This window comes from Rhopilema esculentum, chromosome 17, assembly GCF_057945365.1.
Source record: "Rhopilema esculentum isolate cy_ngs chromosome 17, ASM5794536v1, whole genome shotgun sequence".
NCBI lineage: Eukaryota > Metazoa > Cnidaria > Scyphozoa > Rhizostomeae > Rhizostomatidae > Rhopilema > Rhopilema esculentum.
Window position 1 is genome coordinate 2,053,780 of NC_142831.1, and position 22,948 is coordinate 2,076,727.

Consider the following 22,948-nt stretch of genomic DNA (forward strand, 5'->3'; position numbering starts at 1 on the left):
AGAGTTTTGTGACGTCATTGTGAGAAAAAAACCTGTTTGGCAACTTTTGGCAACTTTTCAAACAGAATTTGGCATCTTTGGTCCCAGGCCACCTGGCAACCCTGCTTGTGGGCATAAACACATTTTTAGGGACTGCAAGGAAACTTTGTATTTCGAAAATCAAACACTGAGAATTTGACTATAGCTCGAGCTACAGTTGCTATAGTCTGGATCCGCTCCTGGGGTGGGAAAATGTCCCCCGAAACTTTCAAATGACTCCCTGTCGGCAGCTGGGGTCTAGAACCTAGCAGACAAGTGTCGGCATATCCAGAGCCAACTAATTTCCACCTAACGTTTGGGGAAGGGTTAATGTTTACTGAAAAACACTGCACGATGATCCTGGAGGAACAGAAGCTCCTGTGAGCAGGGCCGCAGAGAGGAGGGGCAAGGGGGCAAAGTGCCGCAGGGCTTTGAGATCTAGAAGTCCTCATAAAGTGATCTATTCCATTTTAAGAATGGAATTAATAAAATGTAGGAAACGTAGGCCTAAAAACAGTAAAACTTTCTAAACGATTGCAAGAAATGGTTGCAAGAAATATTTTGAAATGCATTTTGAGATAATCTAAAGGGCGTGGTCGCAAAAATTTCTGCTCCTTCCGCTCGCAGGGGGGCTTCTCTTTCGGTTTTGCCAAGAGGCATCCGAAACCTTTCGGTGGTCTGGCCAGTAAAATCTGCCCATATGTTGTGCTTTTTAAGGCTGGTCGGTGTATGGTAGCAAAATCCACAATGAAATAAACACGATATATATATATATATACTATTTACAAGTTATTATTATAATTAATTCCATTCTTGACAAACGAACGATCTTGACAACTTTAAATAACTTGAAAACTTCACTTCAAACTACTCGATCACCAACTACTGTCCAACTTAAGCACGCCTCTCCCAACTCCAACTGAGCTAAACAATAAATCCATCAATCAATTACTTTAACACAACAAGATACAGGTGAGCGTGCTTTAAAACCAATATCGACTACGGACAGCATAATAATATTAAGAACAAAAGAGCAACGATATTTATTCTAAACTTATATTACAACACATACAAACTAAGGTTCTATTAAAACGTGCTGAACTATTTGAAAAAATGAGGGCATCTCATTGCTGAAAACTTGACATTCAAATAAAATCAAAGAAGGTAGTACTCTAAGGTACTCAGGGCAAATTGAATTAAAAGCGGGAAAATCGAAGTAATGATTGACTGACGAGAACATGCTCTTTGATGAATAAAATCAACTGCGTCAAAATGACACTCCTAAAAATTGATACATTTTAGGCCAGGCCCTTTTTTCGGCAAATTTGTGACTGGCACACTTCTACAATTTGATCCTAGGCCACACTTCTACATAAACTACATACTGATTTCCGACTATTATCGTTTCTGACGTGTTTTATATCTAGAACAACAACAAGTTGTATGTTTTTATTTGCTAAAAGCAAATAAAACCTTTCAAAGAGAAAAATTTCAATACAATCTTGCTTCTTTTTTTATTGATAAGGAGCAATAATTAAAGAACATGAAAGCTGCCAATAGCGATATTTTACGCAAACTACTCCGTTTGAAGTTCGTAAACCTCAAGCTCACATACTTGAAGATATTCTTGCCTGTTCAAGAATACAGTCACATACCGACCAAGCAAAAAATGCCTTGGACAATCAAACTTTTTCAATTCACCGATTGCCAACCTTCCATCTTTTACGCAAAGCGCATTGTTTCGCCCACCACTTGATCTATCATCCCCAACACTGATATCAAATGGATTTATTCTTTCTTGACCCCATGTTGCGCCACTTTTTATTTCGACACTTGTGACAGCAGCTTGCCTTGTAAGGTCCACTTGCCACCAGGGTACTATGTCTTTTTTGGTGATACTGCATCGCTGCCAGTCTCCAGTTTTGTCACCGTCATTTCCAAAGCTGGCAACAAATGTAATTCCACCATATTCATGAGCAGATGAATGCGAGGACGGTTTCTTATAAGCGATATTTTCTTGAACACCTAGAATCAAAGTAAAATTGCAAGGATTTTACTGCAAAATCAGAGATTATTTTTAATTCAAATCGCTCAAAGCAGCAGGAATCTGCCTTATTAATCAAACACTTTTATAACATTGTTTAATGTAAACACATTTGTGTATTTGTTACATTCTGTGATATTTTACATAACGTGATATAATATACAGTGTATGACATGATACAATTTTAAATGAAATTTTCGAGTTACAAAGACTTTTATGCAACTGATTTTATGTTGAATGCTATCGGATGATTTCGATTTTTACTCAGACAACATTGAGTCTTTTAAAGAAAATTTTTGGACTAAAATCTGTTTTAAGAAATTCTCACACCTTAAAGACATGTTTAGTTACAAATGTATGTCAGTCAAGAAAACAAAAGTTTGTACAAAATAAACTTAATTCTGAGACATTTTTATTTGACCAAATAAAGTCTTTTTCATTTGTTTCTAAAGGACAACTTCATCTGATTTTAGCTACGATATAATGCTGCCAGCTTGGAACAAATCGATAAGTGCAGTTAAGACCGTTTTATTAATTAAGAATACTTTTGAAGAATAATTTGTAGAAATCTTTCTTCAAATATTTTTTGTCGTCTTGAAATGATCTCAATAAAACATTTGAAGTATGATCTTGGTATGATATCAATAGAAAAATGTTAAAGGTCAATGAATATATTCTTGAACCATGTATAATTGGGGTTGCCATACCCAGCAAGCTTTTTTCAGCCTGGGTTGTCATGAGATAATTGCCCAATTGATATCCAATCATTAGCAGGTCACTATTTGTAAGTTGTATATGAGAGCGAAGATAAGAAGTTATTGTTGGACTGTGGTGTATATAGAAGAGATTGAGAAGTCCTTGCTGCCCCTCCAGAAAATTCGAAAAAACATAGCCATTTGTATTTTGCCAAATGCATATAAAATATTTGAGTGGGGGGGGGGGGGAATATAGCAAGAAAGCCGTTCAAGCTACCTGTTTTCAAAAGATGGTCATTGGAAAGATAAAAAAAACTTAACATTTCAGTTTCATTAATAATTAAAAAGAAATTTAAAAAGGGGACATCTTTCCATGCTTCAACTCAAGAATAATTATATGAAAAAAAAGATTAAGAAATACCTCTTCTTGCTTGTTTCTTCGACCAAATAATGAGGTTGGATCTTTCGGCTGGGATATCTTGCTCATCTTTAAATTTATAAAAATAGTGGTTCTTAACATCCTTAGCAACGTAATAACATGTGTTCTCCATGCTGCATTGATGAAAGGTCTTATGAAACATGCTTGTTTTTATTTGTGTTGGGTTGTGCACTTCTTCGAAAACGGATTTGCTTCTACTTTGACTCTCGTCTGATTTGATTGAAGCAAAGTAAAACATTGAAAGAAGCAACGTCAAGAGAATAAAAACTCCCATTTTGGATAATAGATGGATTGAAACTTTCCCTGGAAATAAAAATTTATTGCTTTTCAATTTGTTTATTAAACAGGTATAATATTGGTTATTTATATTTTTTTATAAATCCGGACACCTGCGCACGCAAATAGCAGATATACGACAATAACAAAATAAAAACTTATTTTCATTTTGTCTGATACCCTAATAAGGACTAAAGGTTTTTTAATGTCCAGATGCGGACTTTAATATTTGATCCGCATTCTGTGTACTTTACATTTAGAAAAACTAACTTTTTTGCAACTATTTGATTGTTGATATCTAAAAATCTATAACCTATGTGCAACGATGGCTTAGTGGTTAGGGTCGCGGACGACAGATCCAGGGGTCTGGGCCCCTGGCGTGATCAAACTTTCACCCAGAGTGGGGAAAGTCACCAGATTTTAAAATTCTAGGCGTAGGAATGGTCACGTGGAGTGGAAGGACCAGGAAACTGTTCGACAAACATAGCCTCTAAGTGTCCAAAAAATACCTTCGGATGATAGTTAGAAACAAGCATTTATAGAAATTGATCTTTACAAAAAATCAATTATTAAATATCATGTTGATAAAATATGTACGACTAAGTGTGTTGCTTACCGGGCAGAATGAGTCTGGGTTGCAAGATTGGATTCACAAGAGAAGGCCAGACTGGCCAGCAACTCAGATCAAACTGCTCATGAAAAAGCCTATGGCCCTATTCATTATTCTATTTACGCGTCTTTGAAAATAAGGGTTCAAACTCTCCTGATTTTGGCGGGATCTTCTCCCTTTCTCCTGTGTTGAAGCCTAATCTCCCGCTTTCGGTAATTTTTATTCATCTGTTAAAAATCTAATTTTGAAATATATTGAGCAAATGAAGAAGATCTACATAAGTCTGTGAAGCCTGTCTCCGTATCTAACAAATCTTTATTACTTTTCTTTATATTAATCTTTTTTAATATTTGTTCCAGGCTATCAAAAAAACCATTAGCAAATGAGGGTAAAATGGTCCTCAGAATATTTTACCATTGTCAATCATATAACTGAAGGTGGCGTTCTCTCATCATTTGGACCATTTATTTTTGGGCTGTCGGGGTACCAATCGCAAAGGCGGCCATAAAAAAACCCCCAACCGTTTTAGAGAGGGTTGAGAAAAAGAACAACGGCCTTCTTCCGCCGACTAGCAACACCTTGCTCATGCAAAAAATGCAAGCCATGCAGCCATTAACTTTTTTTTTTCTTTCTTTATTTAAAGTTGATACAATCTCTAGCTATACATACAAGCTAATTAAAACCAACTTATTTAAATTACCAACGCTAAATATAATATAATTCAAATATAACCGATGTTGCTAACATATTCCTTGCAAAGATTACAAGTACAATTAAACGATGTAAATTCTGAGATTTATTTCTTGAATATTGATAAAGTAGGGGAATACTTTATCTCATTTGGAATTGAGTTCCATATTTGGATACATCTGCATGATACGGTATTAAATCCATATACTTTGTAATGTGGCTACGCTGTTTTGAATTGGGAGTTTCTTAAGTAATATGGGCATTCATTTATGGAAAATATTTCATCCATAAAAAGTGGATTCAATCCGTTAAATGTTTTGTAAATTTCTATCGCAAGATATTGTAAATTTTTCTTATGAGAAGTTATTGTTTTATTTTTTACTAAAAGTTGTTCAAAAGTTGATTCATAATCATCATGAGCTATTCCCATTGCCCATTGTTCTATATCATTTGCTGGGCTGAGATTTCTTAATTCTTTAGCTGCAATATTTTCATTCACATAAATTAGTAATCCTCCAGCTCCAATTTTTCCGTCACGTCTAAAGGGCTTCCTAAACCCCTCGACAGAAAACTGAGATGTTGGGAAGGATTCGTCTATTTTTGTTTCTGAGATAAGAAAAATATCTAATTTTTCTTTTATGATTTCCATAATACCAGAAAGTTTATTAGGAAGATAATTTGTGTTAAGGTGTCCTATAATTATTTTTATGTTAAGGTGTCCTATAATGCACGAAGAAAAGAAAGAGATGGTTTACATGTCTGCAATAACTTGAAAATACCTGGATATGGGTGGGGTGGGCAGGGTCGCAAGATGGTTAAGAAATTGTTTTGAAAGATACCCTAGTCCTTGATGTTACCGGGTTCTTGAGCAAGGGCAAATTTTGTTTAGCTGATCTTGTTTGTTTACGTTTTGCCTATTCAGACGCTGCTGTTTATAGGTTGATTCGGTTCATGGCAATTTGACCTGTTCTAGATGTAGAAAATACTATTTTAATAGAAAAACCCAACTCACCATTTTGGAAGTGACAAAAATATACTTTTTCAGAAATACAAATTATTTGAAATTTGTTTTCGATGAATTTCGAAAAAATCGGTTCAAAAAAGGCTGCAAATCATTATCATAGTATCAGGTGTTTTTCAGGTCATGAGAAATGCGTCGGCAATGCAACAGTAGAAGAATACAGGCAAAAAATTCATTAGCAACGAAAATATGCTTCACTCCTTGTTACAACATGAAGTTTTCTGTTAAATTGCTTTGCGAAAGTGCAAATCTTTTGCAAAGCAATTTAATCTTTCGCGTATGAATTACAACAAAGAACATTCAATTTCAACCTGAGCGTTTAAACTAACGCATTCAGGTTTCTTTGCTATCTAAATCTTCTTTATAGCAGATTTTCGCATTTTATAAAATCCTATAAAATAATGCAGTCAATATATTGAGATAGAATAAAATTTTGTCTTCAATTGGGATAAAGGGATAAGGGATGTAATGGATAAAGTTATGCTTCATTATTCAAGGTTTATCACATGCACAGGTCTTTAAGAAATTACTTTTGTGGTTTTTAGCATCCTTCATAGGCATTTATTGACAAGTGACATATTGACTGTAATGTTTTGTTCAGCGAAAGGATGCTAGGGCCCAGACCCTATATATATTGTTATGTTTGGAGAGTTATAAAAGTTACGTTCGAAGCACGCTGTAGTTTGAATCATCTACAATCTGCCTATTAGGCCACAGTAAACATAAATATAACATTGGCGACGAGGAAAAGTAATGTAACATTTACCGTGATCGGTAAATCATGGCTTCAGTTAGCATCGTTCCTAGCATGCCGCCCTTCGACCCAGATGCAGAGATTGATGCTTCGGTAGGCCCGAGATGGAAAGTGTGGCTGCAAGATTTTGAAACATTTCTAGTAGCAAATGATATCACTGACAATAAACGTAAACGGGCTTTACTCCTCTATCAAGCTGGCTCAAGAGTGAGGGAAATATTTCGCCAATTATCTGATACAGGCGCTGCTGATGCATACCAAACTGCCGTAACCAAACTCACTGCCTACTTCGAGCCCCAAACGAACAGGCATTATGAAGTGTACAAATTTAGGCAGGCCGTACAACAACCAAATGCGACGTTGGATCAATTTCACGTTCGACTTCGTCATTTGGCACAAACTTGTGAGTTTTCTGATTCTTCACTTGATTTTGAAATACAGCTCCAAATCGTAATCGGGGGCAAATCCACAAGTTTGCGTAAACAAGCTCTCAAAGATCCTAAATACACCCTTAAAGATATGTTACTGGACGGCCGCAGAGCGGAAATTAGTACTTTTCAAACGGCAGATATCGAGGGTAAACAGTCAAGGGACAATTTACAAGCTATCAAACAGAAAAAGAGTTTCAGTAAACAACAAACTTCAGCACGAAAATGCCGAAATTGTGGTGGCAATTATTCACACAAATCGAAGCCATGCCCTGCAAAAGGTCAAAACTGTCATCGCTGCGGGAAGCAAAATCACTTCGCTAAGTTCTGTCTGAGCAAACAAGACACCCGCCAGTCTTCATTTACCACGTCTAAATCGAAAATTCACCCGGTGTGCAAGTCAACAGATGTCGACAGCGAATCCAGCTCATCAAACTATTGTTATGCAATAGGGGGTTCAAGTAAAAAATCCTTAGAAACCCGGCTTAAAATCAAAGGACAACGCATCTCCTTCCTAGTGGACACTGGTGCGTCTATCAATATCATTGATAATGCAACTTTTAGTCAACTCAAGGGTATTTCATTACAACCCACAAACATAAAGCCTATGCCTACAACTCGCAAACGCCCGTGAAAATGAAGGGCAAATTTGAATCATTGGTGGAAACAAAGAAACGTTATGCCGTCGCAAAGTTCTATGTCACGGAAGACAATGGAGGCTGTTTACTTAACCCTATCCAGACTAGGCTTTTTGAAACTTTCGGGAGACTAGGGGGGGGGGCACAAAGTGCCCTCCCTCCGTAATTTCTTTGTCCCTCTAGCTAGGACAATGAACTTTGTTTGGGTGGTACTCTTATCTCTTCTCCACATTTTAGTATTATTGTTCCATTTTTTAAGTCACGTGGTTTTACGATGACGTCATCATAATGGTGGCCGGGTGAAGCAAAAATTTAGAAAATTTTAGAAAATTTTAAAATATTCATTAATTCCAAAGAATCGGGCTAAGATATTAAAATAAGCAAATTTGATGCATTTTCTAATAGAAACTAGAAGATTGACACAATTTTAATGTTACTTCTCAAAATTATTAACGTTCCTAACAAAAGAACTCAACATATTTTGTATTTGGCTATAGTTTTTTCTATATAACTAAATGATCGATACAACCAAATGTCATGTTTGAGTTCATTTTTAATGCCTTAGCAGACAAATTATTCTAAACTTGCAGTTTTATTAATATAATACCTATAAATATGTCAACAAATGTGTGCGCATGCGCAGCAGAAATATCAAAGAAAAGGATGTTGAATTTGAATTTTCTGGTCAGAATCATGAAAAGAGCACAAATTAATGCCTAGATACTAATTTTCATCAATATATCTACTTTTGTTGCGAATCCGTGGCAGATTGAACTATTTTTTACTTGACTAGTTTTGAAAACGCCCCTACACAACCCCCTGATTAATAATAAAAAATTATCTCTTTATATGAACATGTGTCAGATAGGTTAAAACTAAAAGTCAGGAGGTCTGAGGGGTATTGCTTTGAAACTCCTGAAGTTATGAAAGAAAAACCAACTAGGGGGGCACTTTGTGCCCCCCCCCCTATTCTGGATAGGGTTAACGCATCAACGGCCCAAGACCTTGGCTTAATTAGCTTGCATTTAAACCAAGTTCACCCACCAACTGGAAACATACAAAATAAAGATCTGAATGATATCGTTAATCAATATCCAGATGTTTTCAAAGGCCTTGGTAAAATGAAAGGAAAACAAATTGACTTAGTAATCGATTCAAAAGTCAAACCAATCGCACTAAAGTGCAGGAGAATTCTCTTTCATCTTCGAAAGAAAGTCGAGAGCGAGATTTCCAAACTATAGATCAGGACATAATTGAGCGCGTTCCGGAGAATGAACAAACTGATTGGGTTTTTCCTATTGTTTTCGTACCAAAGAAAAATGGGGATATCAGAATATGCATTGATATGAGAGAGGCAAACACAGCAGTTAAAAGAGTTCGTCATCCTATACCAACTGTGAAGGATATTTCTATCGATCTCAATGGTGCTACAGTGTTTTCAAAACTTGACTTAGCGCAAGCTTACCAACAGCTTGAACTTAGTCCAAGTAGTCGTCAGATAACTACTTTTATAACTTATATTGGTTTATTTCGATGCAAAAGACTTAATTTTGGAACTTCAAGTGCAAGTGAAATTTTACAGCACACATACAGCTTGCCCTTCAAGGACTTAATGGCGTCAAAAACTGTTGGGAACGTGCACTCAACAGTTATGTAATTGCTGCGTTTGTAAGTAAACTAATGACCTTTGTAATTAGTAGCTAGTGTAGGACACGTGTTAGAGTAGATTGCTTGCTGCTCTATTGTCAGCTAATTAGAAGCTTCTAGAAAGTTCTAATGATCGCTGAGGTAGAACCTTTTAGCACGCGTCACGTAGAGTTTAGTTAGTTGCATGTTTCGCAGTGAACAAGTCGATAGAATCTCAAAACAACAGGTTATGGGCCCAGAACCAAACCACTGCACATGGCTGGATTTGGAGATAAATTCGAAATCGAAAAATTAGATAGGTCAAACTGGCCTACATGGAAGTTTCAAATGAAACATTTGTTGATGGCGAAAGATGTGTGGGATCACGTAGATGGAACGATTTCATTACCTGACGATAATACAGCATCTAGAGCTACATACGAAAAGGCCAAGCAAAAGGCAATGGCGACGTTGGTAATGGGAATTCAGTCGAATCTTATCTACTTGGTGACATCATGCGAAACACCGAAGGACCTGTGGGATACTCTCAAAGCCTATTTCGAGAGGGATACGATAGCCAACAAGCTGTTCCTCAAGAGACAATATTTTACTTCAAAAATGCTTGAAGGGCAATCGGTCCAAGATCATTTGAAACGTATGAAGGAAATTGCTGATAAACTCCATGCACTCGGGTCTACAGTAGCTGAAGAAGAGCAAGTCGTGGCATTGCTCATAAGCCTTCCACCAAGCTATACAACACTCGTTACAGCTCTGGAAGCTAAAGGAGATGAACTATCACTGGCCTTCGTCCAGCAAGCCCTTATCAATGAAGAGCAGAAAAAACAGGCCTTCAAAGCAACCGCAACGACTAAAATTAATCGAGACTCAGCATTACATTTGGAAAAGGGCATCAGCAGGCCTTTCAAAGGCAAATGTTACAACTGTGGCAAGGAGGGTCATAAAAGCTTTGAATGTCACAAAAGGAAGCAAGTGAGGCCCAGCAATTCATTTAAAAATGAAACACATAATGCAAAGACTGCAGGAAAGGAGGCAGATGATGACTCAGACTCTCAACTCTTTCTAGCTGAAAATAAACAAACAGAAAATGAGACAAACAGACAATGGATTCTGGATTCGGGTGCCTCGCAGCATATGACCTCAAACAAACTGCTTTTGATTAACTACAGAGAGTTCAACCAGCCTGAATTAGTCAAACTGGGTGACGGACATACAGTGGAAGCCCGTGGATCAGGACGAGCTCAAATTACCATGGAAACAAGCCACAACAAGCAGCTGACAATTGAAATGGATAATGTACTCTATGTTCCGAAACTAGCTTGCAACCTGTTCAGTGTGCGAGCTGTGACACAGAAGGGACTCATTGTTCAGTTCGGACATACTTGTTGCTGGATAAAAGACTCGGACGGTAAGGCTGTAGGCAAAGGACGACTCGTTAAGCGAATGTACGTTCTGAGCTGCGAAACAGATATAACAGCAGCTTATCACCAATCTGAAAGGATGGAAAATAGCAACCCTAGCACGATGGATATTTGGCATCAACGGCTAGGACATATAAATAGAAAACAGCTATTGGAATCAGTCAAGAAGAAGCTCATCAAAGGAGTTGCCATCCAAGGAAATGACGAACTGAACTTTTGCACAGGGTGTGCGGAAAGTAAGATGAGCAGAAAACCCTTCAAGTCAACAGAGGGGATCAAGACTTCTAGAAAATTACAGATAGTTCACAGCGACGTATGTGGACCAATGTCAATACAGAGCTTTTCGGGAAAGCGTTATTTTGTCACATTCATTGATGACTACTCGAGATGTGTCAAAGTCTACTTCATTAGAAAGAAGTCTGAGGTACTAAAGAGGTTTAAAGAATTTGAAGCCTCTGCAACCAATGAAGCTGCATGTAAAATTGGAACCTTGCGCACAGATAATGGCGGAGAGTATGTATCAAATGAATTTGAAAATCTTCTGAAAAGGAAAGGTATCAAACACGAAACTTCTGTTCCTCACTCTCCACAACAGAATGGAGTGGCTGAGCGCATGAACCGGACTCTCGTTGAATCCGCAAAAGCGATGATGAACCATGCCGGACTCAGCAAGACCTTCTGGGCAGAAGCAGTCAACACTGCAGCCTACATAAGAAATCGTGTTATAACCAGCGCATCAGGTCAAACACCGTATGAAAAATGGTATGGAAAACCCCCTGATGTCTCCCACTTTCGTGTGTTCGGCTGCATAGCTTATGCTCATATTCCAGAGGCTGAGCGAAGAAAGTTGGACAAGAAAGCCAACAGACTTCGATTCTTGGGGTACAGTGCAAATCAGAAAGGATACCGACTTTTTGATATGCAGAGCAAGAGAATAGTGATTAGAAGAGACGTTAACTTCAATGAAAATGATTTTGGACCTCAAAAACAGTATTTGAAGATGGGTCCAGAACCAGCAAAGGAAGATAAACGACAAACAGAGCCTACGGAAAAGAACACGGATGCAGAAGAAAGCCATCCTCGACGATCTCAAAGATCCACAAAAGGGGTACCACCACCTCGATTTGGCTTGGATGAGTATGCTGACGTCACAGAAGCAAGACATGTTGTATTCTCAGCAACCATCGAAGAACCAGCTACCATCCAAGAAGCCTTCAATAGTGAATATTCCGCACAGTGGAAAGAAGCAACGGATTCAGAGTATCAGTCACTCATAGAGAACCAAACGTGGGAGTTAGTGAAGCCACCAAAAGACCGAAAGGCTATCGGGTGCAAGTGGGTCTTCAAAGTAAAGTATGACGAAAATGGACAAGTGGAACGTTTCAAAAGTCGTTTAGTAGCAAAAGGGTATTCTCAGAAGTACGGCGTCGATTTTGATGAAACTTTTTCTCCTGTCGTGCGGTTCAGTTCTATTCGAGCCTTACTGGCTTTTGCAGTTCAAAACCGAATGCTGATTCATCAAATGGATGTAACTACGGCATTTCTGAACGGAGATTTAACGGAAGAAATCTATATGGAGCAACCAGAGGGTTACGTGATACGTGGAAAAGAGAATCTCGTTTGCAGGCTCAAAAAATCCCTCTATGGACTCAAGCAATCACCACGTTGCTGGAATCGAAAATTTAGAAACGCGCTCGAATCACTAAATTTCAGACAAGGTCAAGCAGATCCGTGTATCTTCGTGAAAGGATCTCTTGAAAGAAACAATTTGACAATTATTGCTGTTTACGTAGATGATTTAATCATCATATCCACTACTCAAGATGAAATGAAACAAATGAAAGTAAACCTGAGAAAGAATTTCAAGATGAAAGATTTGGGCAGCCTTCATTTCTGCCTTGGAGTCAGCGTTGAGCAAAGCGAAGAAGGAGTCAGTCTATCACAGAAGCAGTACATTGAAAAATTACTGAAGCGCTATGGACTTCAAGATGCTAATCCAGTGTGTACACCTCTTGATCCAAATGTCAAACTTGTAGCAGATGATGGAAACAGTAAACCTGTTGATAACGTTCAATATCAGTCTATGATAGGGGGTCTACTCTATGCTGCCATCGCAACAAGGCCTGATATCGCTCAAGCAGTGGGAGCTCTTTCTCAATTCAATTCAGCTCCAACAGAAGCGCATCTTACTGCAGTAAAAAGGGTATTTCGTTATCTGAAAGGAACAATCAATCTTTCGCTGGTTTACAAGAAATCAGAAAGCAAAGAAGTTACGGGATTTAGTGATGCTAGTTGGGCTGACGATATGCAGAATCGCCACTCAACCACTGGAAATGTCTTCATGATGGCCGGAGGTGCGATTAGCTGGCTTAGTCAAAAACAATCAACAGTGGCTCTTTCAACCGCTGAGGCAGAGTACATTGCCTTGAGTAAAGCTGCCCAAGAGGTCGTATGGCTGAAGCAACTGTTTAGAGAAATAGGAGACAATGTGCAACCTATAACCATCATGGAAGACAACCAAGGAGCAATTTCGATGACTAAAAATCCAGTCGGACACAAACGGACGAAACACATCGACATTAGGTATCATTTTGTTCGAGAACAAGTAGAGAAAGGGACTCTGCTACTAAAATATTGCAACACGAAAGAAATGCTGGCTGACTTACTTACTAAATCACTGAACAGAGGTCAATTTGAGTACCTACGCTGCAAGCTCGGAATGCAATAAAACCTGAAAAGAAACTGTTGATTGAGTGGGAGTGTTGGGAACGTGCACTCAACAGTTATGTAATTGCTGCGTTTGTAAGTAAACTAATGACCTTTGTAATTAGTAGCTAGTGTAGGACACGTGTTAGAGTAGATTGCTTGCTGCTCTATTGTCAGCTAATTAGAAGCTTCTAGAAAGTTCTAATGATCGCTGAGGTAGAACCTTTTAGCACGCGTCACGTAGAGTTTAGTTAGTTGCATGTTTCGCAGTGAACAAGTCGATAGAATCTCAAAACAACAAAAACATCGCCGATGACATCATAATTTTTGGAAAAGATGTGAACGAACACAATGAAAACCTAAATGCATGTTTAAGACGATTGAAAGAATTTAACCTCACCTTGAACTTCGAAAAGTGTAAATTTTTAAAAGAGAATCTTGAATTTTTTGGATTTATCTTTTTAAAGAAGGAAAGCGCCCTGACCCGAAGAAAATAGCGGCGTTTGTAAATGCAGCAACGCCCACTACTTCCACGGAGGTACGCAGTCTATTGGGTATGTCAAACTATTGCTCTCAATTTATACCCGATTATGCAACGATTACAGAGCCTTTACGCAATCTAACAAAGAAAAACGCTCAGTTTAATTGGACAGAACGTTGTGAAGAGGCTTTCAACACGTTAAAAGATGTTCTCACGTCGAGTCCTGTCGTCAGCTACTTTGACATCGAAAAGGAAACTACAGTTATTGTTGACGCGAGTCCAGTCGGACTATCAGCCATTTTGTGCCAACGAAAGCCTGGACGTGCGCAAGAAAACATTGTCGCTTTTGCAAGTAGATCATTATCACCCGTCGAGCTACGCTACTCGCAAACAGAAAAGGAGGCACTCGCCATAGTATGGGGGATTGAACACTATCATTTATATCTATTTGGTTCCAAATTCACGTTAGTTACCGACCATAAACCGTTGGAAATTATCTATGCAAACCCTTGCTCCAAACCACCAGTGCGTATCGAACGCTGGATGCTGCGCTTACAACAATACGACTTTGAAGTTGTGTATAAATCAGGGATTGGAAACCCTGCCGATTATCTCTCACGTCATCCAACTTCAGCTGAATACAAGAAGCAAAATATAGCTGATGAATACGTCAATTTCGTCACCCAAGAAGCTGTTTTTCCTGCTCTTTCTTTGGGTGAAATCAAGGCTGCCACTGATAAAGATACTTTAAGAAACCCCACTTAGAATCAGATTCAAGCGTAAACATAAACATAAAGAGCGTAAACGCTGTAGGGTAAAAAGTACCACAGAGTGGTTCGCAAGAGTTAAGTTCTAGAGGACTGTATATATTCAGAATAAATGTAAGATAAATAGTTTGATAGTTTGACGAACGAGAGAAATATGGAAAGAAATCACCTGGTTGTCTTTAGAAATACCATAAAATCATCAGAAAAACAGTACAGCAAGAATGATTCGAATAAGATTTAATCTTCGTGAGAATGTCAATACAACGACGTTTCGCAAGAGTTTTTTCGAATGAATGTTTTCAATAGTGTGTAGATACGTCTGTGCGCTAGCGTTTAGACAATAATAATAAGTTCCAATTTGCCACACCTATCAATATCGTAGCCTCGTTTTCATGGTTCGCTCACAGATACAACATTGCGGTGTCTACGAGCAGCTATCAGGAGTAATTGTTGGAACGGTGATATCTTACAACCATTTCGCGCAATAAAACATGAGATATCCGTTGATCTCACCAACAATATTCTGCTGAGGGGAACTAGAATCATTATACCTGAGTCACTTCAAAGACACGTCATCAAAATCGCCCATGAAGGACATCAAGGTACAGCTAAAACCAAAGCACTTCTTCGCGAGTACGTGTGGTTCCCTAAGCTCGAAAACTTTGTTAATGAAGAGATAGCCGACTGTTTAGCATGCCAAGCTACAGGTGCGCCAAATGCACAAGAACCACTCAAGTCACCACCTTTGCCCGAAAGACCATGGCAAGAACTTAAAGTTGATTTTTATGGACCATTGCCAACAGGACAGTATCTGTTTGTCGTTATTGATACATATTCGAGATTTCCAGAGGTCGATATTGTTCCGTCAACATCAGCAAGTGCAATCATACCAAAGCTGGGTGCTATTTTTGCACGTCATGGTATGCCTGATAAATTGAAGTCTGATAACGGCCCACCATTTTTCGGAAATGAATTTCACCGGTACATGAAAGCATTAGGTATACGTCAGACAACATATACGCTTTTATGGCCACAAGGAAACTCTGAAGTGGAATCTTTCATGAAACCCCTTGGAAAGTCGATTTGCACCGCCATTCTTGAAAAACGACAATGGCAACAAGAGCTTCACAAATTCCTTCTGAATTACAGAATCACACCACATACCACAACGAAAGTTCCGCCAGCACAGTTATTATACAATCGACCTGTTAAAGGAAAGCTGCCCATGCTACCAAGAAAGCACAAGAACATAAGCAGACATCGTGAAGCGAGGGAGAATGATCAGCTAAGAAAGGAAAATGCGATGAACTATGCTAATAAACGCAGAAACACGAAAGAATGCGATATTAAAGTAGGTGACCTGGTTATCTGTATGCAAAAGAAAACGAACAAGTTCTCATCTAGATTTAACGTGCAACCTTACAAAGTCGTTCGTGTTTATGGATCAAAGGTTGTTGCTAGACACGGAGATCACTTCATTTCCCGTAACTCTTCATTCTTCAAAAAGGTCCAACAAAGACTTGACGGTAACATTGCTAATGGTAGGCCGCGAGCATGGTGTATTCGATTTGGTCTGTGATGCAGGCTACACCATGCTCGCGCGCTGCTGGCAGAATGACAAACAAAAGCCCATCGATGGCAGTTGACAGAATTTGTCACTTCACAATGACTGTCCTATTGTGAACGGAAATGTGCGCGCCACGCCAAGGTAGCAAAGGTCAAGGTGACATTTCCGCCCTTTTGCCTCGAGGCCGAGTGCTTGAGTTTATTCCGACGGTTTGCTGGCATGAAAAGAGATCTTCGAAGAATTTTCTCTACTTTTAGAAATAAACATGGCAGAACACAGAGCGAGAAAATTTAATAGTGGTTCGATCAAAAGGTAATTCGTTTCCTCATCTTACTTCGAAATTTCTGGCATCTGAGTTGCCTTCAGGGTCTTTAAGCAGAATAGAGATTCTATGGCCTTTATTCAACCTTGATTTTATCGAAAACCTGCCTAAACAAATGAACTAAAGACTATTTTTGAAAATTGTGATAGCATATATAAAATGTTAATCATCTAAATGTTTAAACAAGATTCAAGAAATCGACCGATAGCTGTTGCATTTTTAACTCCCCGCCTGGTTTGGCGGGCACCTGATTGATTATAGGTCTCCAGTTATCAAGTTCTTTCCTGCAATTCTTTTCATAGTTCTGGCTCACAACCCCTGCATGAAAGTACCTGAAAGCAAGCAGATTTCAGCGGAAAATTGATAGAAAGAGGGTAAGTTTTCTTAAGTTCCTCAAATGACGATTATATTCTGTTTTAAAAGTAAGAGCACGCTAAAGTTGGCTCTTGTTTAAAGGCTAGGTCTTGTTTGTACATTTGAAATTTTATGAAGGGTCAGTAGAAAAGAATTTCACATTGGAAAATTCATCCAAGTTAGCTACTGCGCAAACTCCAATTTACAACTGATTTTATTATAACACTGTTAATCTGAATTAAGATTTACTTTTAACATGCTTTTAACGATTTACTCTTCAAATTTTAATTTTCAGATTTGGGCAGCAGGATAATGCCATTGTCAGTGATCAGCTTTGTGGTGATGTATTCAAGCACACAAGACGAAGAGGACCATGGAGATGTTCTCAAGATCAAACCCCCCTATTGGAGACCAAAGCTCTGCATCATCTCATTGGTTTAATTGATGAGAGTATGAGGCAAAAAATTGCGGAAGAAGGCAAACAGATTTGAAAGAAGAAGAGAGTTCTCCAAAGAAAAGAATGCCATCAAAAGGGCGAAAACAAAAACATTTGTAAAAGAGGACTACGATGATTGAAAGTAGGTAGAGGATTTCAACAAAGTACGTTCACAAAAATTATTGTGTGTATCCATAACGTAGATGGATTGAAACTATATTACCAGATAAATTACGTTGTAGAGGATTTCAACAAAGTACGTTCACAAAAATTATTGGGTGTATCCATAACGTAGATGGATTGAAAATATATTACCAGATAAATTACGTTGTAGAGGATTTCAACAAAGTACGTTCACAAAAATTATTGTGTGTATCCATAACGTAGATGGATTGAAAATATATTACCAGATAAATTACGTTGTAGAGGATTTCAACAAAGTACGTTCACAAAAATTATTGTGTGTATCCATAACGTAGATGGATTGAAAATATATTACCAGATAAATTACGTTGTAGAGGATTTCAACAAAGTACGTTCACAAAAATTATTGTGTGTATCCATAACGTAGATGGATTGAAAATATATTACCAGATAGATTACGTTGTAGAGGATTTCAACAAAGTACGTTCACAAAAATTATTGTGTGTATCCATAACGTAGATGGATTGAAAATATATTACCAGATAAATTACGTTGTAGAAGATTTCAACAAAGTACGTTCACAAAAATTATTGTGTGTATCCATAACGTAGATGGATTGAAAATATATTACCAGACAAATTACGTTGTAGAGGATTTCAACAAAGTACGTTCACAAAAATTATTGTGTGTATCCATAACGTAGATGGATTGAAAATATATTACCAGATAAATTACGTTGTAGAGGATTTCAACAAAGTACGTTCACAAAAATTATTGTGTGTATCCATAACGTAGATGGATTGAAAATATATTACCAGATAAATTACGTTGTAGAGGATTTCAACAAAGTACGTTCATAAAAATTATTGTGTGTATCCATAACGTAGATGGACTGAAAATGTATTACCAGATAAATTACGTTATGTCTGATACGAGAGTCACGATAGAATACTTTACTAGCTGAGTAATCTTGAAAAATTATGTTTTTCTTTAATATCCATTTTCTAAATATGCGCTATTAAAGCAGACATTTCATTTTCCACCTGAGTATATGAATCTCCATCCCCTCCACTTTTTCTAACGAATATAAACGGTTATAATAAGAACTTAATCAAATAGGTTTATCCATAAGTTTATTTTTAATAGTTTCATCTATTAGTGTTGACTTATCTTAACTTGGCAATTACAGTCCATACATGTCATGTCAGTCCACTCTTCTTATCCGTAGTTGTATAAAATATGAACTTATTTTATTGTTAGTAGCATTATTGGTGTCTTCACCATTAAATGTTCTGATAATTTTCATGGAAATGAATTTGATATATCTTCTTTGAAATTTACCCGATATTTTCTCAACTTGCCGATCTTTTTCGCGTGGTTTTATTCAGGAAAACAGCTTTAAAATTTTAAAACATCAATGTTTATAAGATAAAGGTGAAATTTCTGAGCCGTTTCCAAAGGTAAAAAAAGAATGATAGGGTTTTTCGGAAACTCAGACCTATACAGTATTATTTGCATTAAAAAGATAGATTTCTAAGCCGTTTCCGTAGGTAAGAAATTAGAATTTCTTGGAAATTTCAATTTATTCTGTATCATTTGCCTGTAAAAAAGTTAAATTTCAGAGATTTTCTGTAAGTAAGAAACTGGGGTTTCTTGGAAACGTAAATTTATTCTGTAAAAATGGCATAGGAGATGTTAGATTTCTTATCGCTTCCGTTGTAAGAAATGCCAACGTTTCTGATGTGGCACTTGGTGGAAACGGAAATGTACCTTTCTGCTGATTTATGATGTCGGAAACTGCTTCAGAAATCCTAAGTTTCTTACAAGTTTTTTTTGGTGAGATTGGTAGAAACTGTTCGTTTCTGAGTAATTTCTGAGTAAAGGGTAACAACCGCAAGATGAGAAAATGAAGTTATTAAAAAGTAACTAGCATAGATGTCAAATTATAAGAACAATATGTAATAAATTTAAGCTAATCAAGATCAGCGAGATTTTGATTAAGTCGTAGTGAAGTGAGTTGAGATCATAAAGGATTTGGAATTTAGAATTCGCTTTGATAATATGTGTACTGCAGCCGGTTAGTTTTACTTTATGCAATATTCCATAAACACAAAATCTTGTTATTATCTGTTCAAATCTTGGGAAAGATTAGTATCAAAATCCTGGCAAGTTTTGGAATGCAAAGTTGAATCCCGTTACATGAGGCCTTTAAGTGTGTTAAGGAAATATCTAGTCGAGTTTGGGGAATAATGAAACTGGATGAAATTATAGTCTGGGCTCTTAGCACAGTATTTGACATGAATTGTGCAAATTGTGATACCAACATGAAAATGGGTACACTGGGGTAATTTCACACGCTGGTGACGATGCCGAACATACCTATGCCGAAAAATGCTATTTTTAGACTGGGATACTTGGCCCCAGTCCTCGAAATGGGCCAATCTCCATATGTCATTACTGATTTATGAAAAAGTGGGAAAGGAAAGATTTAGGTACATTATCATATATTAAAATACATTAAGAGAAAAGGAAAAGGAAAATTGCCCCTTTATGCTATTTTTAGAATATGAAATTGGTACCCATGTCTCTATTTAGGCAATCTTCTCTAAATAATTACTCTCTTTTATATGAATATGATATGTAGCTTTCTCCGTTCTTTCAACTAACTGAAAAGTAATACGAAAAAATGTAATTGACAATCTTACCACTTGATGCTATTTTTAGAATGGGGTACTGGAATCCAGTTCTCGAAATTGGGTTTTACCTACATAGTCTAGGCTCTAAGCACAATATTTGACATGAATTGTGCAACTTGTGATACAAGCATGAAAATGGGTACACTGGGGCAATTTGACACGTTGATAATGATGCTGAACAGACACAGGCTGAAAAGTGCCGCAAGTGCTATTTGTAGACAGTCCTCAATTTTGGATTTCATCCATACGTAGTTAACTAAACTTTAAATGGGGCATGAAGGTATGGGATCGGTCCCAAAAAATTATGTGTTTACACGGGATCGATCCCAGATCGGCCCTTAGGGAGGAACGCACATGCGTATTGCTTATGTCATTAGCAACTTGAATGCATGAAGTGGTAACAAAATGTTTATTTGGAGCGACAAATAAATGGCCCTACTTCGGAAGATCACGCTGGAGTACAAAACTTCAAAGTTTGCCGATGGCCAGGACTGGGAGACTATAAGTATGAAGGCATCTATAAAAATTTATGGCGGCCTACCCAAATGAGGAGGAAGAGGGTGATGCGTTTCCAACAGGCGACGCTGCCTCAATCTATATCGAGAATAAATCATTCCCATAAGTTGTTCGCTAAATTTGTCAATAAAGTTTTAAAAAAATTCCTCTATATTATTTTGTTTTTCACTTCTGGTGGGCGAGAAACGAGAATGCGCGCAAAATCTGATAGAAAAAAGCTCGAAGCACCATACTCAAAGCACCTCCAATTGGATAATTTATTGGCCTCGTTTCCTATCAGTGCCAATTTAGGATCGATCCCACCTTTTCGAGCGTTTACAGGAGACGGGATCGATCCCAAACTGGAACGCTTTCCAAAGCGAACCCAAATCAGCACGGATAGCCGATCGATCCCGAGAGTTCCCGTGTAAACGGAAGGCCGATCCGTACCAATTTGGGATCAATCCCGGCCTGGATTGATCCCGTGTAAACGGGATCCTTCTCCCTGTCATCATAATATCGTAAAGTTTACTCTGTCAACGTGTCCATCAGCCTTTGGCATTTTTGCTTCTTCTTTTGATTCGCTCTCTTATATGCTAAAAGACCTATAATTTAATAAAACTCTCTAGAGCCGGCTTTTGTCAAGAATCATGAACATATCAATACGCTGCATTTATTTTGTAAAAAAACAAACCTTGACCTGATCCCAATTTTATGGACTTCTAACGCGTTCTCACTATAATGTTTAATGTAACTGTCATTTTAGGTCCATTTTGTTACTTGCTATTCGAAAGATCAGTCGCTAATTATACACTGGTAAAAGTGAGGTGTAGAATTGTTTTTCTTTAAAGATATATTGAAGGAAAAGAGTCATAGTAATAAAAATAATAATTATTATTTATCTTTGAACATGGTAGATATACTGGAGGACATAACTATGTTCTTTTATTTCTTGCTAAAGCATTTTCAATTTACAACAAAGTTGCTTATACGTCTATCTGCCCACATTTTCCTCTCTCACATCAATTGCTTGAGATTCACCGAGTCCTGATCTTGTCTGGAATGCTAACAATAGCATTCTCTATCTTCTTGAGTTATCATTGTACAACAAACATTGCAGACATTGTACAACATACTAAAATGTTGTAAAATATATAAACATTTTCCAGGTAATTGGCAGAGCCCGGTCGACTTTTCATCTAGCAGTTTTAGAATCGATCTACGGTGGAATCCTGATTTAACGAACCCCGGATATAACGAACGTCCAATTATAACGAACTAAATGTCTGGTTTCTTGGATTCTGCCTAACAAACTCTTTACTAATTCTCTCGGTATAACAAACCCCGGATATAACGAACTCTCGATATTGCGTACCAAATTTTGGTTCCCTTCATCATAATTACCTTCCATATAAGGAACTTTTCATGATTTTTTCATCTGTTATTTCTATCTATTTATTTCTGATGTTTATTGCCCGCAACTCGCGCGCGACAGCGCGCGAGTGAAGGGCTTATAGTCTTTCCCGCGTATAAGTAGCATATGGAAGCTTCAGTTCATGTTCTCAGCACTTTGTCAGCAGATTTTGTCACTTTTTTGCTGTCATGACAACTGTCAATCAATTTCATTGTCAATCAATCGGCTTTGTCGAGGAGGTCGTTAACCGCCACCTCTTTGCGCGGAAGGGAATTATCTTCGGAGCGTTGCTCTGCCAAGACTCTGTTAAAGGCCTTTGGTTTTTTGGCACGAAAACGGTGCTGCATCACAGCTCGGTTCTCAGCAAGGGATGGAAATTTTGATTCGAAGTTTTGGGAATCAAAACCAGTCGAATGCCACACCTTTTATCCCAAAAAGTCGAGATCGTACGAGCAAAAGTTATGATTGTCGTGATTATCGCCTGTACATCGCGCTGTACGAATCCTTTATCGCAATCGATTTTAGCTGTACCCGTTTTATCACGTGTCCATTTTCATACGTCTTTGTTTACTTCACGAAAACGAAAAATAAATGTCAAACCCTCAAAAAACTTCATGATTTTCAAAAGGGCGTTGAACTTAAATCAAAGGCAAACTGAACACCAAAAATTCTTGATAAAAATAATGGTTTAGCATCAACTAGGGCAGCTGTTTTTATAAAATTGTGAAAACCCAAGATGGTGTCTTCTTCGAATATCCTGACCTAAATTTTCAAAACAATCATTTACAAGGAACTAATTGTTTGCGGGCAGTACTAGCAAGAGCTATTTCTAGTTTATATCACTTTATTTTGGGGGAAATCGTTATTGTCATCGGCAAAACATGCTGA

General features: G+C 37.7%; 2 protein-coding genes across 2 annotated transcripts in view; one reads left to right on the top strand and one right to left on the bottom strand.

Moving 5' to 3' along the window:
* Positions 1–709: 709 nt before the first annotated feature.
* The window catches only part of LOC135680966 (fucolectin-1-like), a 29,912-nt gene continuing 7,673 nt past the window's right edge, over positions 710–22,948 (bottom strand). The window contains exons 2-3 of the mRNA XM_089113422.1: positions 3,179–3,499; positions 710–2,043 (exon numbers count right to left, since the gene is read on the bottom strand). Of these exons, the coding sequence (XP_088969548.1) occupies positions 1,595–2,043; positions 3,179–3,470 (741 nt within the window). The 5' untranslated portion in view covers positions 3,471–3,499 and the 3' untranslated portion in view covers positions 710–1,594. The remainder of the gene's footprint in view (positions 2,044–3,178; positions 3,500–22,948) is intronic.
* Positions 6,362–7,625, top strand: LOC135683149 (uncharacterized). Its single transcript, XM_065198328.2, has one exon. The coding sequence runs from the start codon at positions 6,575–6,577 to the stop codon at positions 7,607–7,609; it is 1,035 nt and encodes a 344-aa protein (XP_065054400.2). The 5' UTR covers positions 6,362–6,574; the 3' UTR covers positions 7,610–7,625.

Bases quoted from the DNA above. Each gene is read 5' to 3' on its own strand.
- LOC135683149 (XM_065198328.2), top strand. From the start codon at position 6,575: ATGGCTTCAGTTAGCATCGTTCCTAGCATGCCGCCCTTCGACCCAGAT.